Here is a 17,204-nt window from a genome sequence, read left to right on the forward strand (position 1 = left end):
TTACTTTACTGTCCATTTGGTACAATAATGACTAGAGGAAGTTGACCTTCACCCAAATCTTTTGGGATACACTGCCTCTCCTATCTTAAACTTTAGCTTTTAGTGGAAAACATAAAGTTGAAGTAAGTTAAATGATAATTAGTTAGGAATTTAGATTTTCTGACTTTTTATATCACTATATGTTACATTAACTTACAGAAACAAATACTTAAGTTTGTCATTTTTAAAGATTTAAAAAAATATTTATCTGAAAGTATGTGACTGATGTTATGTTGCAAGTGGTTAAAGATACTAAAGAGAATTAACAAAATTATATGCAAATCATGATAAACTAAAAATAGCAGTTTTATATCTAGTGTAAGAGACTTGAGGATGTCCTAAAGGCAAAATCTGATATTGACTTTGTTTTTAGGAAGTTTTTCATCCTTAAAAAATATATATATGTATATATATTATATAATATATATATAACAAATATAGTAATGTGGCTTGATGGGTATATCAGTGCATATAAATTTTCAATCTCTGGTGATCATTCTATCAGTCTGGACAAGACTTTAATATAATTTATTTTCCTACAACATTCAAGGAGTATAATTTTCAAGAAACATTTGCAAAGTACCTTAGTAGATTTGAGAGATAGTTACTAAAGGAAAGGAGACTTTCCTTCTATGTCAAGTCAATGAGTTCTTTCTCTTTAAATCCGATCCCCTTGCTTAATGTTTTAGCACAGTCTCAGATAAATTTACTCTAGTAGTGGGTTTTAACCTTTTTGGGGTCCTAAATCTTTGAGAAACGGATATACATTTACTAACTCAGATCCCAAAACACAGCAAGTTGTGCATATAGTTTCATGGTGATTTTATTTAATTTACAATACTTAATTTGGAGTATTATCAGCAGATGAAATTTGAATTATTTTTGCTTTTAAAGCTTTATTTGAGAGAGATAGAGCACGAGCATGAGCAGGACGGGGAGAGGGAAAGAGAATCTCAAGCAGACTCCTCGCTGAGCACAGAGCCCAACCTGGGGCTCCAGCTCATGATTGTGAGATCACAACCTGAGTCAAAACTGAGTCAGACATGTAACTGACTGTGCCACCCAGGCACCCCCAAATTTTGAGTTTGAGGAAGGAAGAGAAGTACACAAGCTGACAGGCTATACTTTCCTCTTTATAAGGCATGTCCTCTCTTGTTAGAAGGTTGGGGAAGAAGAACTGTAAAGTATCCTCCAAACTGAGAAGGGACTTTGAGATGAAAAAACAAGGCAGGCAACTCCATACAGTTTACATAGTTTTATGAAGGTAACATATTGACAGGGAGGGATGGATGGATGATGATGTGGAGGGGTGCAGCTATTCTCTGCAAAGACCGGACCTTAGTCTACAGATTTTATAGACCAAAGGGATGTGTAGGGGAAGGCACTATAGTAAGATCAAAGGGTCTACATGTACCTGACAACTAATCTTTAATTAGATCTTGTGGCACCATCCCTGCCCCAGAAAGGGGAGAGAATGTGTTATCTTGAACAAATTTATGGAGGGCCAAAGCAAGCCTCCCCCTCCCCCTATCCTGGCCTCAGTGGGCATTGCTAAGCTACGTATATTAATCTCCAAAGGTCCTGTAACACCTAGCCACCTGTGTGAACAAGATCTCATTTAACTGCCCACATGAACAAGATGGAGTGCTAAGATGGATTCAGTATTGTCGGATCTCTTATGTCTCATAGTGAGGCATTTGTTGTTAGGGTTCATTTTTTCCTTCCAAAGTCAAATTTCTTATCAAATGATATATAAGTCATTAAGGATTTTTGCCTTTTTGCCTATATAATAGATATTCTATACTTAAAAAAGAAAGCTTCCTGTATAGATTTTATTTATAAATAATAATGTTACCTAAAAACCTAATTGGATATATTTTAAGATTGTATTTGAGAGTGAGGGAAAGTGACAGGGGTGAGGGACAGAGGGAGAAGCAGACTCCCCACTGAGCAGGGAGTCTGATTCAGGGCTTGATCCCGGGACTCCGGGATCTTGACCTGAACCCAAGGCAGACGGTTAACCAACTGAGCCACCCAGGCGCCCCCTAAATGGATATTAAGCAAGGATCTTAACAGGTTAAAAGACAGTACATGCTCTATTAAGGTTTTATTTTATTTATTTATTTATTTTTTAATTTTTTAAATTTTTTTTAAAGATTTTATTTATTTATTTGAGAGAGAGAATGAGAGACAGAGAGCATGAGAGGGAGGAGGGTCAGAGGAAGAAGCAGACTCCCTGCCGAGCAGGGAGCCCGATGCGGGACTCGATCCAGGGACTCCAGGATCATGACCTGAGCCGAAGGCAGTCGCTTAACCAACTGAGCCACCCAGGCGCCCCTATTTTATTTATTTTTTTTAAGATTTTATTTGTCAGAGAGAGAGAGCACAAGCAGGGGGAGTGGCAGGCAGAGGGAGAGGGAGAAGCAGGCTCCCCACTGAGCAAGGAGCCCGATGCGGGGCTCGATCCCAGGATCCTGGGATCATGACCTGAGCTGAAGGCAGACACTTAACCGACAGCCACCCAGGTGCCCCTTTATTAAGGTTTTAAAAATTAAAAAAGAACATCTTGATTTACTGTGGGGGAGAAAGGCCCCAAAGTGAAATGGACTAAGCTTTTGAGGAAATTAAAGACTGACTTTGTTTCAGGAATAAGGAATAAGGACCTTTTTGGTTTTTTACAAACCTAAAATACATTTGAGCTTTTTTTTTTTTTTTAATACTCTGGGTAGCAAAGTTATATTAAACTTGATGCCCTTTAAAAGTGAAGCCATTTAGGGGCGCCTGGGTGGCTCAGTTGTTAAGCATCTGCCTTTGGCTCAGGTCATGATCCCAGGGTGCTGGGATCGAGCCCTGCATTGGGCTCCCTGCACCGTGGGAAGCCTGCTTCTCCCTCTCCCCCGCTGCTTGTGTTCCCTCTCTCTCTGTGTCTCTCTCTGTCAAATAAATAAATAAAATCTTTAAAATAAATAAATAAATAAAAGTGCAACCATTTAATTAGAGTGAAATCTCAGGTTGCTAGCTACCAAAATGTCAGCATAATAATGTTTTTCAGTTTTATGTGAATTTTTCCTTAGAAATTTTGGAAGGAACCTTAACATTCCCTGTTTTATCTGTTATTTACTAAGTCCTATTTTTCTGTGCCTAGGATGATTTGGTAACAAAGCATATTGACTAGAATTCTGCCACTAAATTTTATCATTTCAGTTTGAGTATCTGAAGAGTGTTACTATGCTTTATCATGCTAAATATTCATAGCTGTGCAATCATTTGTAGAGTTCAAAGTTGAAATAATTATCTTTAGCACCAGAAATTAGGCCAGAACATTTCTTTTTTTTTTTTTTTTTTTTTTTTGGGGGGGGAAAAAAGGGATCCCGGGCCCGGGGGGGGGGGGGGCAGAGGGAGAGGGATAAGCAGACTCTGTGCTGAGCACTAAGCTCAACGCGGAACTCTTATCTCAGGACCCTGAGATCACGACCTGAGATGAAACCAAGAGTCAGATGACCAACCAACTGAGCACCCAGGCATGCCTAGAACATTTCATTTTGATAAGAGATTTTCCTTATGATAAAACTTGGTGGAACAGTTTACTTGATTTAGGATGCCTTATAAATAGAGTGGCCATTATAATTTATTACCAAAAAACCCAGAATCTTGAGAGTGAATGGAGGTGCTAAATTCCTAGACAGGAATCTGGAATAGTAAGTTTGTACTGGGATGTAGGGTCATCCTATTACTTAAATATTTTGACAAACCAAGACTTTAATCTTTTTGAATTAAAATTCAAGATGTCCATTAGGGCTGCTGCTAGCTTTTATTGAAAGAAACCATTTAAAAATCTTGATTCACGTGGAAATTTTCTATGGTCAAGTAAAGAGATTGGCAGATCCTCTCCCTGATAGAAAGCAACTATAAAGCTGGAGAAAATTGAAGGCAACTATGTCAACACTTTGGAAATAACCAAAGGCCTACAACTACCTGAAAAGTGTTTGTTTTTAAAAACTGTTGTGTTTTGCATAAAAATGGAATTCGTGGTATTCTAGACTAAGCTGTTCTCCCTGCCTCCCCCAGCACAGTCAAAACAGACTTTTCTGTCAGGGCCTTTTGCTCATAAGGGCGATTATTCAGTTTGGAATGGTAGGCTATGTCCATGCCCAAAAGCACTGTCTGTGGAAATGTTGAAGCAGGCCGGCATGGAGGGCCAAAAACTCCACTGGTTTGAGGTTGTGGTCACAGGGAGGGAAAGCACATTCTGGCTAAGGCTGTACTTGGGAATCAGACCAGAGGGCCCAAGCACATTCCTGGCTGACCTTGAGGGTATGTGCATGTACATTAGAGACACAAAAGGACCCATGGAGAATAAAAGCTGGATTAGGCTTGAAAGTGACCTAAACTTTGAGCTCATCTATCTATACACACAAATCCATCTCTGTGGACAGTCTGTCCAGTCGTTGCTCGACTACTGAGCTGTGCAGACAAAAGGTGACTCGTAGGAAGTAAGACTTAAAAATGAAAAGAATATATATTTAAGGGGCACCTGGGTGGCTCAGGTTATGATCTCAGGGTCCTGGGATCGAGTCCCACATTGGGCTCCTTGCTTCCCTCCCCCCCGGCCCCCCACTCGTGTTCTCTCTCTCAAATGAATTTAGAAAAAAAAATACATATTTAAAAGAACAACTGAGCAATGACATTAGTGGCCACACATCACCAGGAAGACAGATTTTACAGATTTAATCCAGGCTAGTTAGTAACAAAGAAACAAGCAAAAAAGCAACAAGAACATTTCATAATGATAAAATGGCCAGTACATAAAGAGGTACGTTGTTGTATCAAGAAGATGTAACGATTATAAACGATTATCCACCTAAAAATGGAGGTTCCAAATACGTGAAGCAAAATGGACAGGATTGAAATGAGAACTAGGCAACCCAGTAGTTCAAAATTTTAATACCTCACTTTTAACTTTTAATACCCCAATTTTAATACCCCTAGGTCATGAAAAACTAAACAGAAATCAGAACATATAACATAGAAAACTTGAACATTTTCAGCCAAATTCCATTTATATTATAGAACACAATATTTAGTAAATGCAGAATATGCATTCTTTGCAAGCACATTGAACATTTTCCAGGATAGATCATATTCTCAACCACAAAACATGTTTCAGTAAATTTAAAATGTGACCAAGTGGCATTTATTCCAGGAAGACACACTTGGTTTAACATCCCAAAATCCACTGATAATTATGCTTTTTGTTCATTATTTATGTAGTATATATTAACAAATGCAGAAGTATTTGGCAAAACCCAACATGTGTGATGAAGGAAAAAACCTTAAGTAGGAATAGAAGAACTTCCCCAGTGTGATGAGGGGCATCTGCAAAAAACTACAGCTAACATCCTGTTTGGTGAAAGACTGACTGCATGCTTTCACCCTAAGATTGTAAACAAGACAAGGATGTTTGCTTTTGTCACTTCTCTTCATCATTACTCTGGTTGGTCCAGGCAGTGCAAAAAGGAAAAAAAACCAAAAACCCAACACGTTACTGTTAGAAGTTAAAGAGTTCAATAAATGAAGAGACATTAAATGTTTGTGGATTGAAGTCTCAATATTGTCAAGATCTATAAATTAAACATGGTTCCTATCAAAATCCTAGTAGGCTTTTTGGGGCAGAAATTGATAAATTGATCCTAAATTTGTATGGAAATGCGAACGCTAGTCCTGATCTGTTCAATGGACTACTACTCAGCAATAAAGAGCCCCATGGTCTTGAGTGTCTGTGCCTCCCCCATTTGTTTGTTAAAATCCTAATGAACAACATAATAGTATTAGGAGGTGTGGCCCTTGGGAGTTTTTAGGTCATGAGGGTGGAGTCCTCATGAAAGGGATTAGTGCTCTCAGAAAAGAGACCCTACAGAGCTCCCTAGCCCCTTCCACCATGTGAGTATACAACAAGTTGGCAGCCTGTAACCTTGAAAGAGGGCTTTTACCAGAACCGGACCATGATGGCACCCTGATCTTGGACTTAAAGCCTCCGGAACTGTGAGAAATTTCTATTGTTTGTAACCTACCTAGTCTGTGGTATTTTGTTATATCAGCCTGAACTGAGACAAAAAGGGAATTGATAAATAAAACATAGGTGCATCACAAAATATTTATATGGAGTGAAAGAAGTCACGTCAAAACAATACATGGTGTGTGATTCCATTTTCATATAATTCTAGAAAATGCCAGCTGATCATTAGGAAATAGATCAGTGGTGGTCTGGAAAAGGGTCCAGTCGAAGAGGGGGAGCGTTAACAGTGGTAATTTTAGGGCTGAAGAATATATTCATTATTTGGATTATGGTGATAGTTTCACTGATATATCTATATATCTGTATCTCAATTTATATTGTATGCTTTAAATATGTTCAGTTTATTTTATGTCAATTATACCTCACTAAAGCTGTTTTTAAAGATCTTTTTTCATATTGTTTAGAAACATTTTTTTAATCCTTTATATACTTTTTTCTACATAGAGATAATGGAAAAGGAAGTATGAACTGATTTTATATATTTTGTCCTTTTTATGTTTAAACCGTCTTGTCTAAACTATCCAATGAAGCATAACTAATATTTTTCTTAAGTTTTTTGCTAAAGCAAAATTGATATCTACATTAAGAAGGTAATGCTGCTTCAGGAGATTTCCAAAATGATTTATAATTTTATAAACACCACCTTAATTTCCATGTGGGTGCCCAGTGTTAAGCTTTGAACTAATTATTACAGTATTTACTTTTTTAAAGAAATTAAGGGAAATAAATTATCTTTAATATATTCACAGGCGACACCAACTTTGCTTAGAAGATTTGGATCTCAGCTTATCAAGTCAACCGTTTTATCAGCCAGTACTTCTCTTCGAGTATTAGCCCTTGGTGGTGAAGCATTTCCATCATTGACTGTTCTCAAAAGCTGGAGAGGAATAGACAATAAAACACAAATATTTAATATTTATGGTATCACAGAGGTATCAAGTTGGGCAACTTTTTACAGGATTCCAGAGCAGTTTCTTAATTCTACTTTGAAGTAAGGGTTTTAATTACTAAATAGACTAGAGAGAAACTGTATTTTTCCAGTATCTTAACATTAACACTAACAATGTTTTTGATAGGCACTGCAGTAGTAATTTTAGAAACTCTATTTTACCTAGAATTTTTATTTTTTAAATTTTTTTAGAGGAAGGGTGGGGGAGGGCACAAGGAGAGGGAGAGAGGATCTTTTTTTTTAAAGATTTTATTTATTTGAGAGAAAGATCGAGCAAGAGAGAGAGCACGAGGGGTGGGGGGCAGAGGGAGAGAGAGAAACAGGGTCCCCACTGAGCAGGGAGCCCAATGTGGGGCTTAGTCCCAGGACTCCAGGATCATGACCTGAGCCACCCAGGTGCCCCGGGAGAGAGAGAATCTTAAGCAGGCTCCATGCCCAGCATGGAGCCCAATCTCACAACCCTGAGATCATGACCTGAGCTGAAATCAGGAGTCAGTCGCTTAACTAACCGATCAACTCAGGCGCCCCTGTTTTATCTAGAACTTTAAGCTGGGGATCCAGAACCTTTCTTATAACTGGTGCTACAGATCCTGCTATAACTTTTTTGTGACTAAACAAAAATAAATAACCTATAATAACCTTTCCACCTAACCTTTTCCTCTTGGCAGTCTTTGAATTATAACATAACCAAAACTTTTTTTCTTTATTTAGTATGATGTGATTTAAGTACATTGGAAAATCTATTCAAATGAAAAATTTAAATGTGGTTTGGGTTGTTGTGTTTTCATAGATCTGAATTGCCGGTACCACTGGGATTTCCACTGCTTGGAACAGTAGTTGAAGTCAGAGATACTAATGGTTTCACAATTCAGGAAGGCCGTGGCCAAGTATTTTTAGGTGGTTTTACATTTGTTGATTGGGAATATCTTTTTTTTCCCCCCCCAGAAAATAATCTATGTTAATTTTATTCTTTGATCAATTTCTTATGTCTGGTATTCTTTTTAATGATGATAATTTTTAATCTCATTCTCACAGTCATGAAACATTTAATATGTTACCATAATTATTTCAGATAACAGTGTTTGATACCCTTAGGGAAAATATAAAAGTAATGTAGAAATTGCAGGTTGGATCTTTATATTTATAGCCAAAATTCTCTATAATCAGTATTCTAAGAATTTTTTTAATCACATATATGTTTTTAGAAATCTTGTTTTATTCCTTTATTTTACTGAGGTTATTGTATTTAATTTTACCAGACAACATTTAAAAGTGTGCTGCCCCCTTTCCTTATAAATAATTCAAAATGTGAAACTTAGTAACTGAACTTTTGAAGATGTTCTTGATTTGATGGTTTTTAATATATTTTCCGTGGATTTTTTTTTTTTATTACATTGGTGTTTATATCTTGTGAAGGTGGCAGAAACAGAGTATGTTTTCTTGATGATGAAATGACAGTACCACTTGGCATGATGCGAGCCACAGGAGACTTGGTGATGGTGAAAGATGGAGAGATTTTTTTCTTGGGACGAAAGGACAGTCAGATCAAACGACATGGCAAACGTCTTAACATTGAACTGGTGCAACAGGTAGAACTATTTAAATACTAAGTGTCTACTAACATATGTAGGTTTTAGAGGTAGCCTCCACCAGTTTTCTGTGCCAGCATTCTCTATTAATGTTATTTAAACCTAAGATTTTTTGTATTAATGATGGATTACGATAATAGGTATGGGTTATTCATACCTATTCCCAGCATGAAGAAAGAGTTGTTTTTTAAATAAGTGACAGAATGGATTTTGATAACTGTGAAAATAATGGTTTACTTTGCTCTGGGAGCAATTATTTTTGAAAAACAGGAAGAACCCAGTGTGCTGGTAATAGCAGTAGTAGCAGTTGATTTTTTTTAAGTGTCTAGTTATTTTACATTTTAATTCGACTGTGTTGATTTCAGACATGAGAAGTTTGAGCATTTATGAAGTTTGCTTTTAAATGTCCTCTGACAAATTGGGATAATTTCTCTCATAGGTTGCTGAAGGACTTCAGCAAGTGGAGTCTTGTGCAGTTACATGGTATAATCAGGAAAAATTAATTCTGTTCTTGGTGTCCAAAAATGATTTAGTAAAGGAATACATCTTTAAAGAACTGCAGAAACGTCTTCCAAGTCATGCAATCCCGGATGAACTTTTGTTGATTGATTCTCTACCATTTACATCTCATGGTAAAATCATTTGAAGCAGATATGTTTCAGTGCCAAATGAATACTAATTCATAACTAGTTTAAAGGCCTTTAAATCCTTATTATTCTAAGTAATATTAGCATATATTGTGGTAGACCTCTATTAAGTGCTTTGTATAATTAACTCATTTTATCTCTAGAAAATCCTGTGAGTAGGTAGTATAATTCCCATTTATAGATATGGAAAATAAGGCTTAAAGAGGTTAAGTAATTTTCACAAAATTACATTGCTGGTTAATGGTAGAGTTGAAATTCTAAGACTTTTCGATTTCAAAACATGTTCTTAATGACGATATTGCCTTCCCAGTTTCATCTTTATTTAATATTTACATCAAAATGCAGTAATTGTTCCATTAATAGGACCATTTTTTAACTCTTTAAATAAGATAAACATTAGCTCTTCCTTTCTTACTACCCATTACATTCTTGGTAGCGTGGGCTTACGTTCTTTAGAATTGATTATCTTTCACAAACTATAAGATTTCAAACTTTGACACTGAAAAATGTGTGGATTCTTATGACTAATGAAGATAGGGTTTGAACTGAAATTTTAAAATAATTTCTCTTTTTAGGCAAAATTGATGTTTCAGAGTTAAACAAGATATATTTAAACTATTTAAACTTGAAGTCTGAGTGCAAACTCAATGGAAAAGAGGAACTCTGGGGAAAATTACAGTATTTGTGGAAGGTATAACTTTTAAGATATAAATTTGTTATTATAAAGAAGTCATGTTATATCTTTTGGGACTGTTAACATCCTAATACGGCTGATAAAGTTTTCTAAGAATGTTATTGATGCCCAAATGTTAAGTAATGTTAAGTAATATACCATTGTTTTTTCAATTTGTATTAAAATAAGGATTAGGTTCTCTACTGTAAGATTAAGCTCCCCATAAAGAAATTTATTAGAAGTGAGGTAGACAGGGATGCCTGGGTGACTCCGTCGGTTAAGCATCTGCCTTCAGCTCAGGTCATGATCCCAGGGTCCCAGGTTGGAGCCCCGCATTGGTCTCCCTGCTCAGCGGGGAGCCTGCTTCTCCCTCTCCCTTTGCCCCTCCCCCCATGTTCTCTCTCTCTTTCTCTCTCTCAAATAATCTTTAAAAAATAAAAATAAATTAATTTGAAATATGTATATATTACAACCATAGGTCACTACAGTTTTTCTTAGATAAAATGTGGAGCTTTCTGAAGGGTTCTGAAAAAAGGATGTAATTATATAGTCTTGTTTGAAAGTAAAAGATAGCTTGGTAAGTCTCATTTCATTCTTAGATTCTTGGAATATAATTTGATTTAGTGAAGCAAATGAATATAAATATTGTTCCCATATTATAGAAATATCAGATATTAGTATTTTGTGGAGTTTATAATTAGTAAATCATATTTTTATAATTCTACTCGTATTTTATGGGTAGGAAAAGTGCTCTAAAGGGAGATAAAACTTCTGGTTTTAGAGTGAGTTTGTGACAAAATTGGTAGCATAGTGATCATCTCCTTTATTATAAAGAAAATACCTTTAAAGTTTATTTTAATTAACAAAATATTTGTGTGTCTTTTGTTCATATCATTAATGTAAGTACTATGCTGTATATATTACCTATAAATTGGTTGAATTGTTTTGGTTTTGGGCCTTTACTTCACCATATTTCTCCCTTTTCTCATCTATAGTCTATTCTGAATCTCTCAGAAGATCCTTTGAAGGTTCCTGATGAGTCACTCTTTTTAAATAGTGGTGGAGATTCCTTAAAGTCCATACGGCTCCTCAATGAGATTGAGAAACTAGTTGGCACATCAGTACCTGGGCTTCTGGAAATTATTCTAAGCAGTTCCATTTTAGAGATTTACAATCACGTACTTCAAACAGTGTTTCCAGATGAAGATCTGGTATTTAGCAAGAATTATGCCACTAAAAGAAAATTCAGCGACATTAATCAAGAAGAAACCAGTGGAGGATCTTTACATCAGAAATCTGTCATGACGTTAAGTTGTGACAATGAGCTAACTGCTTTTACTGCAGTGAGCAGAGGGAGTCAGATTTTGTCACTGAATACTAAATTTTTAACTAAGTTAGGACTTTGCTCTTCAGCCCATTCTTCTGAATTAATTTCACAAACTAATATTCAAAATGTGAAAAGCTTAAATCCTTCAGCTCTTACTGGGAAGTCGAAAGACCCATCCCATGTTGCAGAAGTTTCTGAAGAGGGAACATATGTAATAGCAGCCAAGAAAATGGAGCTACATGTGAGATGGAGGTCAGACACAGGCAAATGTGTGGATGCTTCACCTCTAGTTGTAATCCCCGCTGTTGATAAGTCATCCGCAACTGTGTACATTGGCTCCCATTCTCACAGAATGATGGCAGTTGACCTTCACTCTGGGAAGGTGAAATGGGAACAGATTTTGGGAGATCGAATTGAATCCTCAGCATGTGTATCTAAGTGTGGAAACTTTATTGTAGTAGGTAAGTTTCTGAATTTGAGGTTTATAGAGTTAAACTTAATTACCATATGATAATGCTAGTACCAGCAAGTTAAATTAAAAAATTTATGTATGGTGGGTTTGGTGGTTGTTAAAGAGTAATGGTTGGGGCACCTGGGTGGCTTAGTCGTTAAGTGTCTGCCTTCGGCTCAGGTCATGATTCCGGGGTCCTGGGATTGAGCCCCATGTCAGGCTCCCTGCTCTGCAGGAAGCCTGCTTCTCCCTCTCCTGCTCCCCCTGTTTATGTTCCCTCTCTGGCTGTCTCTCTCTGTCAAATAAATAAAATCTTTAAAAAAAAAAAAAAGAATAATTGTTAGCCACATGCTAATTCACAGTGTGGGCCTTGGGTCCTAGTCTCTGGATTTGAACCTAGCTCTAAAACTGTTCTCAGCTCTGTGAACTTTGACAAGTTGCTGAAACCTCTTAGGACCTCATGTGTTCTTATGAGTATATGTGTATAATAAAACATGTTGCATTGTAAATTGTCCCAAAACTTAATGGTTTAGATTAAGTAACAAACACGTACCAGTTTCTGAGGTCAGAAAGGAGCAGCTTAGCTGGAAGTCCTGGTTCAGGGTTTCCCACGTGGCTGCAGTCATCTGAAGGCTTGACTTGGGCTAGAAAATCTGCTTCCAGGACAGCTGACTCAACACTGCAGCCAGCAGAAGGCTTCAGTTCCAAGCTGGTTCTCAACAGGAAGTTTTCCAGTTTGTTGTCACATGGGCCTCACAACCTTGAGCGTCCTCACAACCTGGCAGCTAACTTCCCTCAGAGTGAGTGCTCCGAGAGGTGGGGGCAGGACGGAGGGGAGGGAAGGGGAGAGGAGGAATGCAGTACTTTTATGCCTTAGTCTCCAAAGTTGCGTACCATCATTTTTGCTTCTGTTCATTAGAAGCACATTATTGAGCCTGGCCTATTATACTCAAGGGGAGGGGAATTTAGGCTCCAGCTCTTGAAAGGAAGAGTATCAGAGAATTTGTGGACAGATTTTAAAGCCACTACAATCATCATAGAGCTTTTTTTAAAATTTCAATTCCAGTATGGTTAACATAGTGTTACATTAGTTTCAGGTGTACAATATAGTGACTCAGCAATCCTATACATTAGTCAGTGCTTATCATGACAAGTGTCCTCTTTAATCCCCATCACCTGTTTCACCCCCCGCCCCAACCATCAGTTTGTTCTCTAGAGCTGTTTCTTGGTTTGTCTCTCCACCCCCCCCATCCCCCCACCCTTACTTGTTTGGTTTCTTAAATTCCACATACATCATCGAGCTTTGGAGAAGATGAAGTGAGATAATTGCTTGTGAATCCTTTGGTATGTTGCAAGGTTAACATTGCAAGGTTAAGTGTTAGCTACTAGCTGCTATTCAGTTTCACTAAGGTATGTGACTTACTTTACTAAGAATATGGGGTCCAGGTGTAATGCCTCTCCTTGACTACCGTTCTCTTTACTCCCTCTGCTGCATGAAGTTTTTACTTTACCTGCTTATCGAATCTTGTGCGAAGTGCTTAGGAATATGTCTCCCTACTTGTGGTATCCTAGCTGGTATCTACTTGAATCTGAGTTTGATCCTTCCCTTTTGCCCATGTACATTTTGAAACATATACTACAGGAAACTTTTAGTGATCTGTGTGCATGAGCAGGTGTCATTCCCATCCTGAAAGTCAGCTCATGTAAGTTACTGTTTGTAGCCCAAGAGTCAAGGCCTGTGGCACATGGTAGTCACTTAGTACTTCAAACATTTTTTTTTTTAAGATTTTCTTTCTTTATTTGAGAGGGAGAGCAGGCATGAGCAGGGGGAGGGGCAGAGGGAGATGCAGACTCTGTGCTGAGCAGGGAGCCCAACCTGGGGCTTTATCCCAGGACCTGAGATCATGACCTGAGCCAAAGTCAGACGCTTAACTGACTGAGCCACCCAGGTGCCCCAACATTCTTAAATTAAGATATAATTTACATACAGTAAAACTTAACCTCTTTATAGCTCTGTGTTTTGACAGATGTGTACTGTCATGTAGGCAGTACCACAATCAAGAGTTCATTACTCAGAAGGTTCTGTGTCACTCTGTAGTCTTCCCTCCTCCTCCTCCTCCTAACCCCAGGCAACCACTGATCTGTTTTCTGTCCCTCTAGTTTTGCTTTTTCTAGTTTTTGCTTTTGAGTCTGGCTTCTTTTACTTAATATAAGTGTTTGGATTCATCCATATTGTTGCATGTATCAACAGGCTTGTTTTTTTTTTTTTTTTTTTGAGCAACAGAGCCCATGTGAGCGGGTGTGGGGGGAGGGTAGAGAGGCAGACATGGGGCTCAGTCTCACAGCCCTGAGATCATGACCTGAGCCGAAATCAAGAGTGGGACGCTTCACTGACTGAGCCACCCAGGTGCCCCAAGAGGTTTTTTTTTATTGCTGGAAGTATTCTGTTGTGTGGATATACCATATTTTGTCCCGTTCACATGTGGGTTATTTCCAGTTTTTTTCCCCCCAGTTTTTTATAATTATGAATAAGACTGCTGTAGCATTTGTGAATAGGATCTCGTGTGAATATAAGTTTTTATTTCACTTGGGTCAGTACCTAGGAGGTGGAGATTATACGGTAAGCATAATTTTAACTTAGTAAAAAATGCCCAAAATATTTTCCAAGTTGAGTGAACCACTTTGCATTACCACCGTCAATATGTGAGAGGTTGTTCCACATCCTTGCTAACACCTGGCATGGTGAATTTGAAAATATTTTAGCCATTCAGATTGTTATGGTGTGGTATTTCATTATGGTTTTAATTTGCATTTCCCTAGTGACTAATGATGTTGTTTCTTTTTATGAACTTAATTGCCATCTGTGTATCCTTTATGACCTGTCTCTTCAGATCTTTTGCCCAGTTTTTTATTGTTATGTTTGTTTTCTTATTGGGTTCTGAGAATATTATGTGTTCTGGATATAAGTCCCTTATCAGATATATGTTTTGCATATTTTCTCCTAGGCTGTGGCTTTTTTATCCCCCTTTCTTTTGTTAACATTATGTCTTTTGAAGAGAAGTTCTTAATTTTATTTAAAAAAAAAAATTTTTTTTAAAGATTTTATTTATTTGACAGAGAGCGAGAGAGGGAACACAAGCAGGGGGAGTGGGAGGGGGAGAAGCAGGCTTCCTGCTGAGCAGGGAGCCTGATGTGGGGCTCGATCCCAGGACTCTGGGATCATGACCTGAGCTGAAGGCAGACACTTATCGACTGAGCCACCTAGGTGCCCAAGAAGTTCTTAATTTTAATGAAGTCCAGTTTGTCATTTATTTTCTTTTATGGATCATGCTTTTGATGTCCTATCCAAGAAATTTTTGCCAAACCCAACGTCACAAAGATTTCCTTCTGGAAATGAACTGAACTGAAAGAAATTTTTCATTACCCAGCTGAGTTGTGGGGTACTGCACTGTGTAGGACATTTCTCTTCACCATCACTAAGCAGGCCACTTTCTTGCTACTAAGTAGTAACTGCTTGAAAGAAAACAGCACCACCGTTATTCTGGAATTGGGCCTCAAGTGAGCAGCTGTGGTAATAAGCATAGGCAGAGCCGAGGAGAGAATGGTGGGCCAGTGCCCAAAGTCAACTTCCCCTGATTTACACGCACTGCAGGGAACTTGAGTGATCTTCACTTTGTAGGTTTTGAGCATTCCCACTTCCCCCTGGGTTACTCTGGCTGCCCAGAGTTAGGGACTGCTGCCCTAGCCTCCCATTCATTGCAGCAGTTTGGGAGAAGCAGTCTGCTGTAGTAAAGTACATGGGCTCTGGAGCTTGACTTCTTGGATTCAATCCTGGCTCTGCCACATGTCAGCTGAATAGTTTTACCCTAGTAACTTAAGCTCTCTGTGCTTCCTTTTGTCATCTATAAAATGCAGATATAATAGCACTTGCCTCACTGGGAGGATTCCATGAATTAACAGATGTAAAATTCTTAGAACACTTCACAAGGTAAAAGCTCAGTAAAGGCTGGCTATTGTTAATGTTAGCATTTCTTGAACACCTTCTATGCACTGGGTACTTATCCATTTTATCTTAATTATCACATTAACACTGGAGTAGATGTATCCACATGCTGCAGAAAAATAATCTGAGGCTCAGTGATGCTGGGTAATTTGCCCAAGGATGGCAATGAAGAGATTTGATTCTGGGTCTGTCAAAGCCTCTCTCCACTGTAGTGGAGAGTGTTTTCTCAGTAGTGAAGCACTTTAGGGTACTTTAAACAAAATAAGGTATACCTACTAAATAAGTATTTTTTACAAGTGGTTACTGTTTGGTTTCTGCTTTACATTGCTGAAATTTAAATCTGAGCTGAACACAGATGTACACATGAAGAGCATCAAATATAAATTGTCATGATTTAGGCTAAAGAATTATTTTCCAGTGACGTATTTAAATCTCATCTTTTCTATTTTGTTTCCCAACAGGCTGTTATAATGGGTTAGTCTATGTTCTGAGAAGTAATAGTGGAGAAAAATACTGGATGTTTCCTACTGAGAATGCTGTCAAAAGCTCAGCAACTGTGGATCCAACCACAGGACTCCTTTACATTGGATCTCACGACCAGCATGCATATGCCTTGGATATTTATGTAAGAACTCACCTCATCAGTTTCTTATCATAAGCTTAGAAGAGTGTGAAACTGTCAGGTGCTCTTAACTAAGGGAGCAGATATTAACTATTCCCTAAGTTTAGCACTGTGGTCTGGGAAGAATGAGTTAATTAACAGTCTTAATATCTGAAGACGTTTTTAACTTCCTAACCAGATTTTCACAAATAAATTTGCTACTCAGAGTTTTTAAATATAAAGAACTTAGAATTACTGTCTTGACAATAGAAAAGAGTCACAAAGGAAAATATCAGTAAGACCTGATAAGTTGGGGAAATAATTTGAAGCAAATGTGATGGTTAAAAATCATTGATAAGAATAAATGGAAATAAAGAACAAAAACAAATTATAAAGACCCAGATAGAAAAAAAACAAGAGATATAAACATAAAAAACCCCAAAGAAGAAATGCCTAGTAAATATATTTAAATGTTTCATACGTTAATAATCAAAGGAATGAAAATTTATGTAATGAAGAAACAGAGTATTAGATCAGAATGGTATGGTAAATGCTGGTGAGAGTAGGGGGAGGTTATAACTAGTGAAACCTCTGAGGAAAACAGATTGGCTATAGGTAACTTTCATACCCCCCCCCTTTTTTTTTTAAGATTTTATTCATTTATTTGACAGAGAGTGCAAGCCAGGGGGGAGGGGCAGAGGGAGAAGCAGGCTCCCCGCTGATCCCAAGACCCTGGGATCATGGCCTGAGCCGAAGGCAGACACTTAACCGACTGAGCCACGCAGGTGCCCCTCATATCCTTTGATTCAGTAAAATTCTTCTGTCCTTGGCAAGCGAATCAGAGACATG

The 17,204-nt window shown here is 37.8% G+C and overlaps 1 protein-coding gene across 9 annotated transcripts in view; it reads left to right on the forward strand.

The window, feature by feature from the left end:
- Positions 1-17,204, forward strand: part of AASDH (aminoadipate-semialdehyde dehydrogenase) — a 40,224-nt gene that overhangs the window by 13,786 nt on the left and 9,234 nt on the right. For all 9 annotated transcript variants that reach the window (XM_035004924.1, XM_035004926.1, XM_035004925.1 and 6 more), the window contains 7 exons: positions 6,865-7,106; positions 7,855-7,961; positions 8,481-8,653; positions 9,093-9,285; positions 9,876-9,991; positions 10,969-11,761; positions 16,216-16,379. In XM_035004924.1, the coding sequence (XP_034860815.1) occupies positions 6,865-7,106; positions 7,855-7,961; positions 8,481-8,653; positions 9,093-9,285; positions 9,876-9,991; positions 10,969-11,761; positions 16,216-16,379 (1,788 nt within the window). The remainder of the gene's footprint in view (positions 1-6,864; positions 7,107-7,854; positions 7,962-8,480; positions 8,654-9,092; positions 9,286-9,875; positions 9,992-10,968; positions 11,762-16,215; positions 16,380-17,204) is intronic.

This window comes from Mirounga leonina, unplaced genomic scaffold (genome assembly GCF_011800145.1).
Source record: "Mirounga leonina isolate KUSES-001 unplaced genomic scaffold, KU_Mleo_1.0 Mir_129, whole genome shotgun sequence".
In the NCBI taxonomy this organism is placed as follows: Eukaryota; Metazoa; Chordata; class Mammalia; order Carnivora; family Phocidae; genus Mirounga; species Mirounga leonina.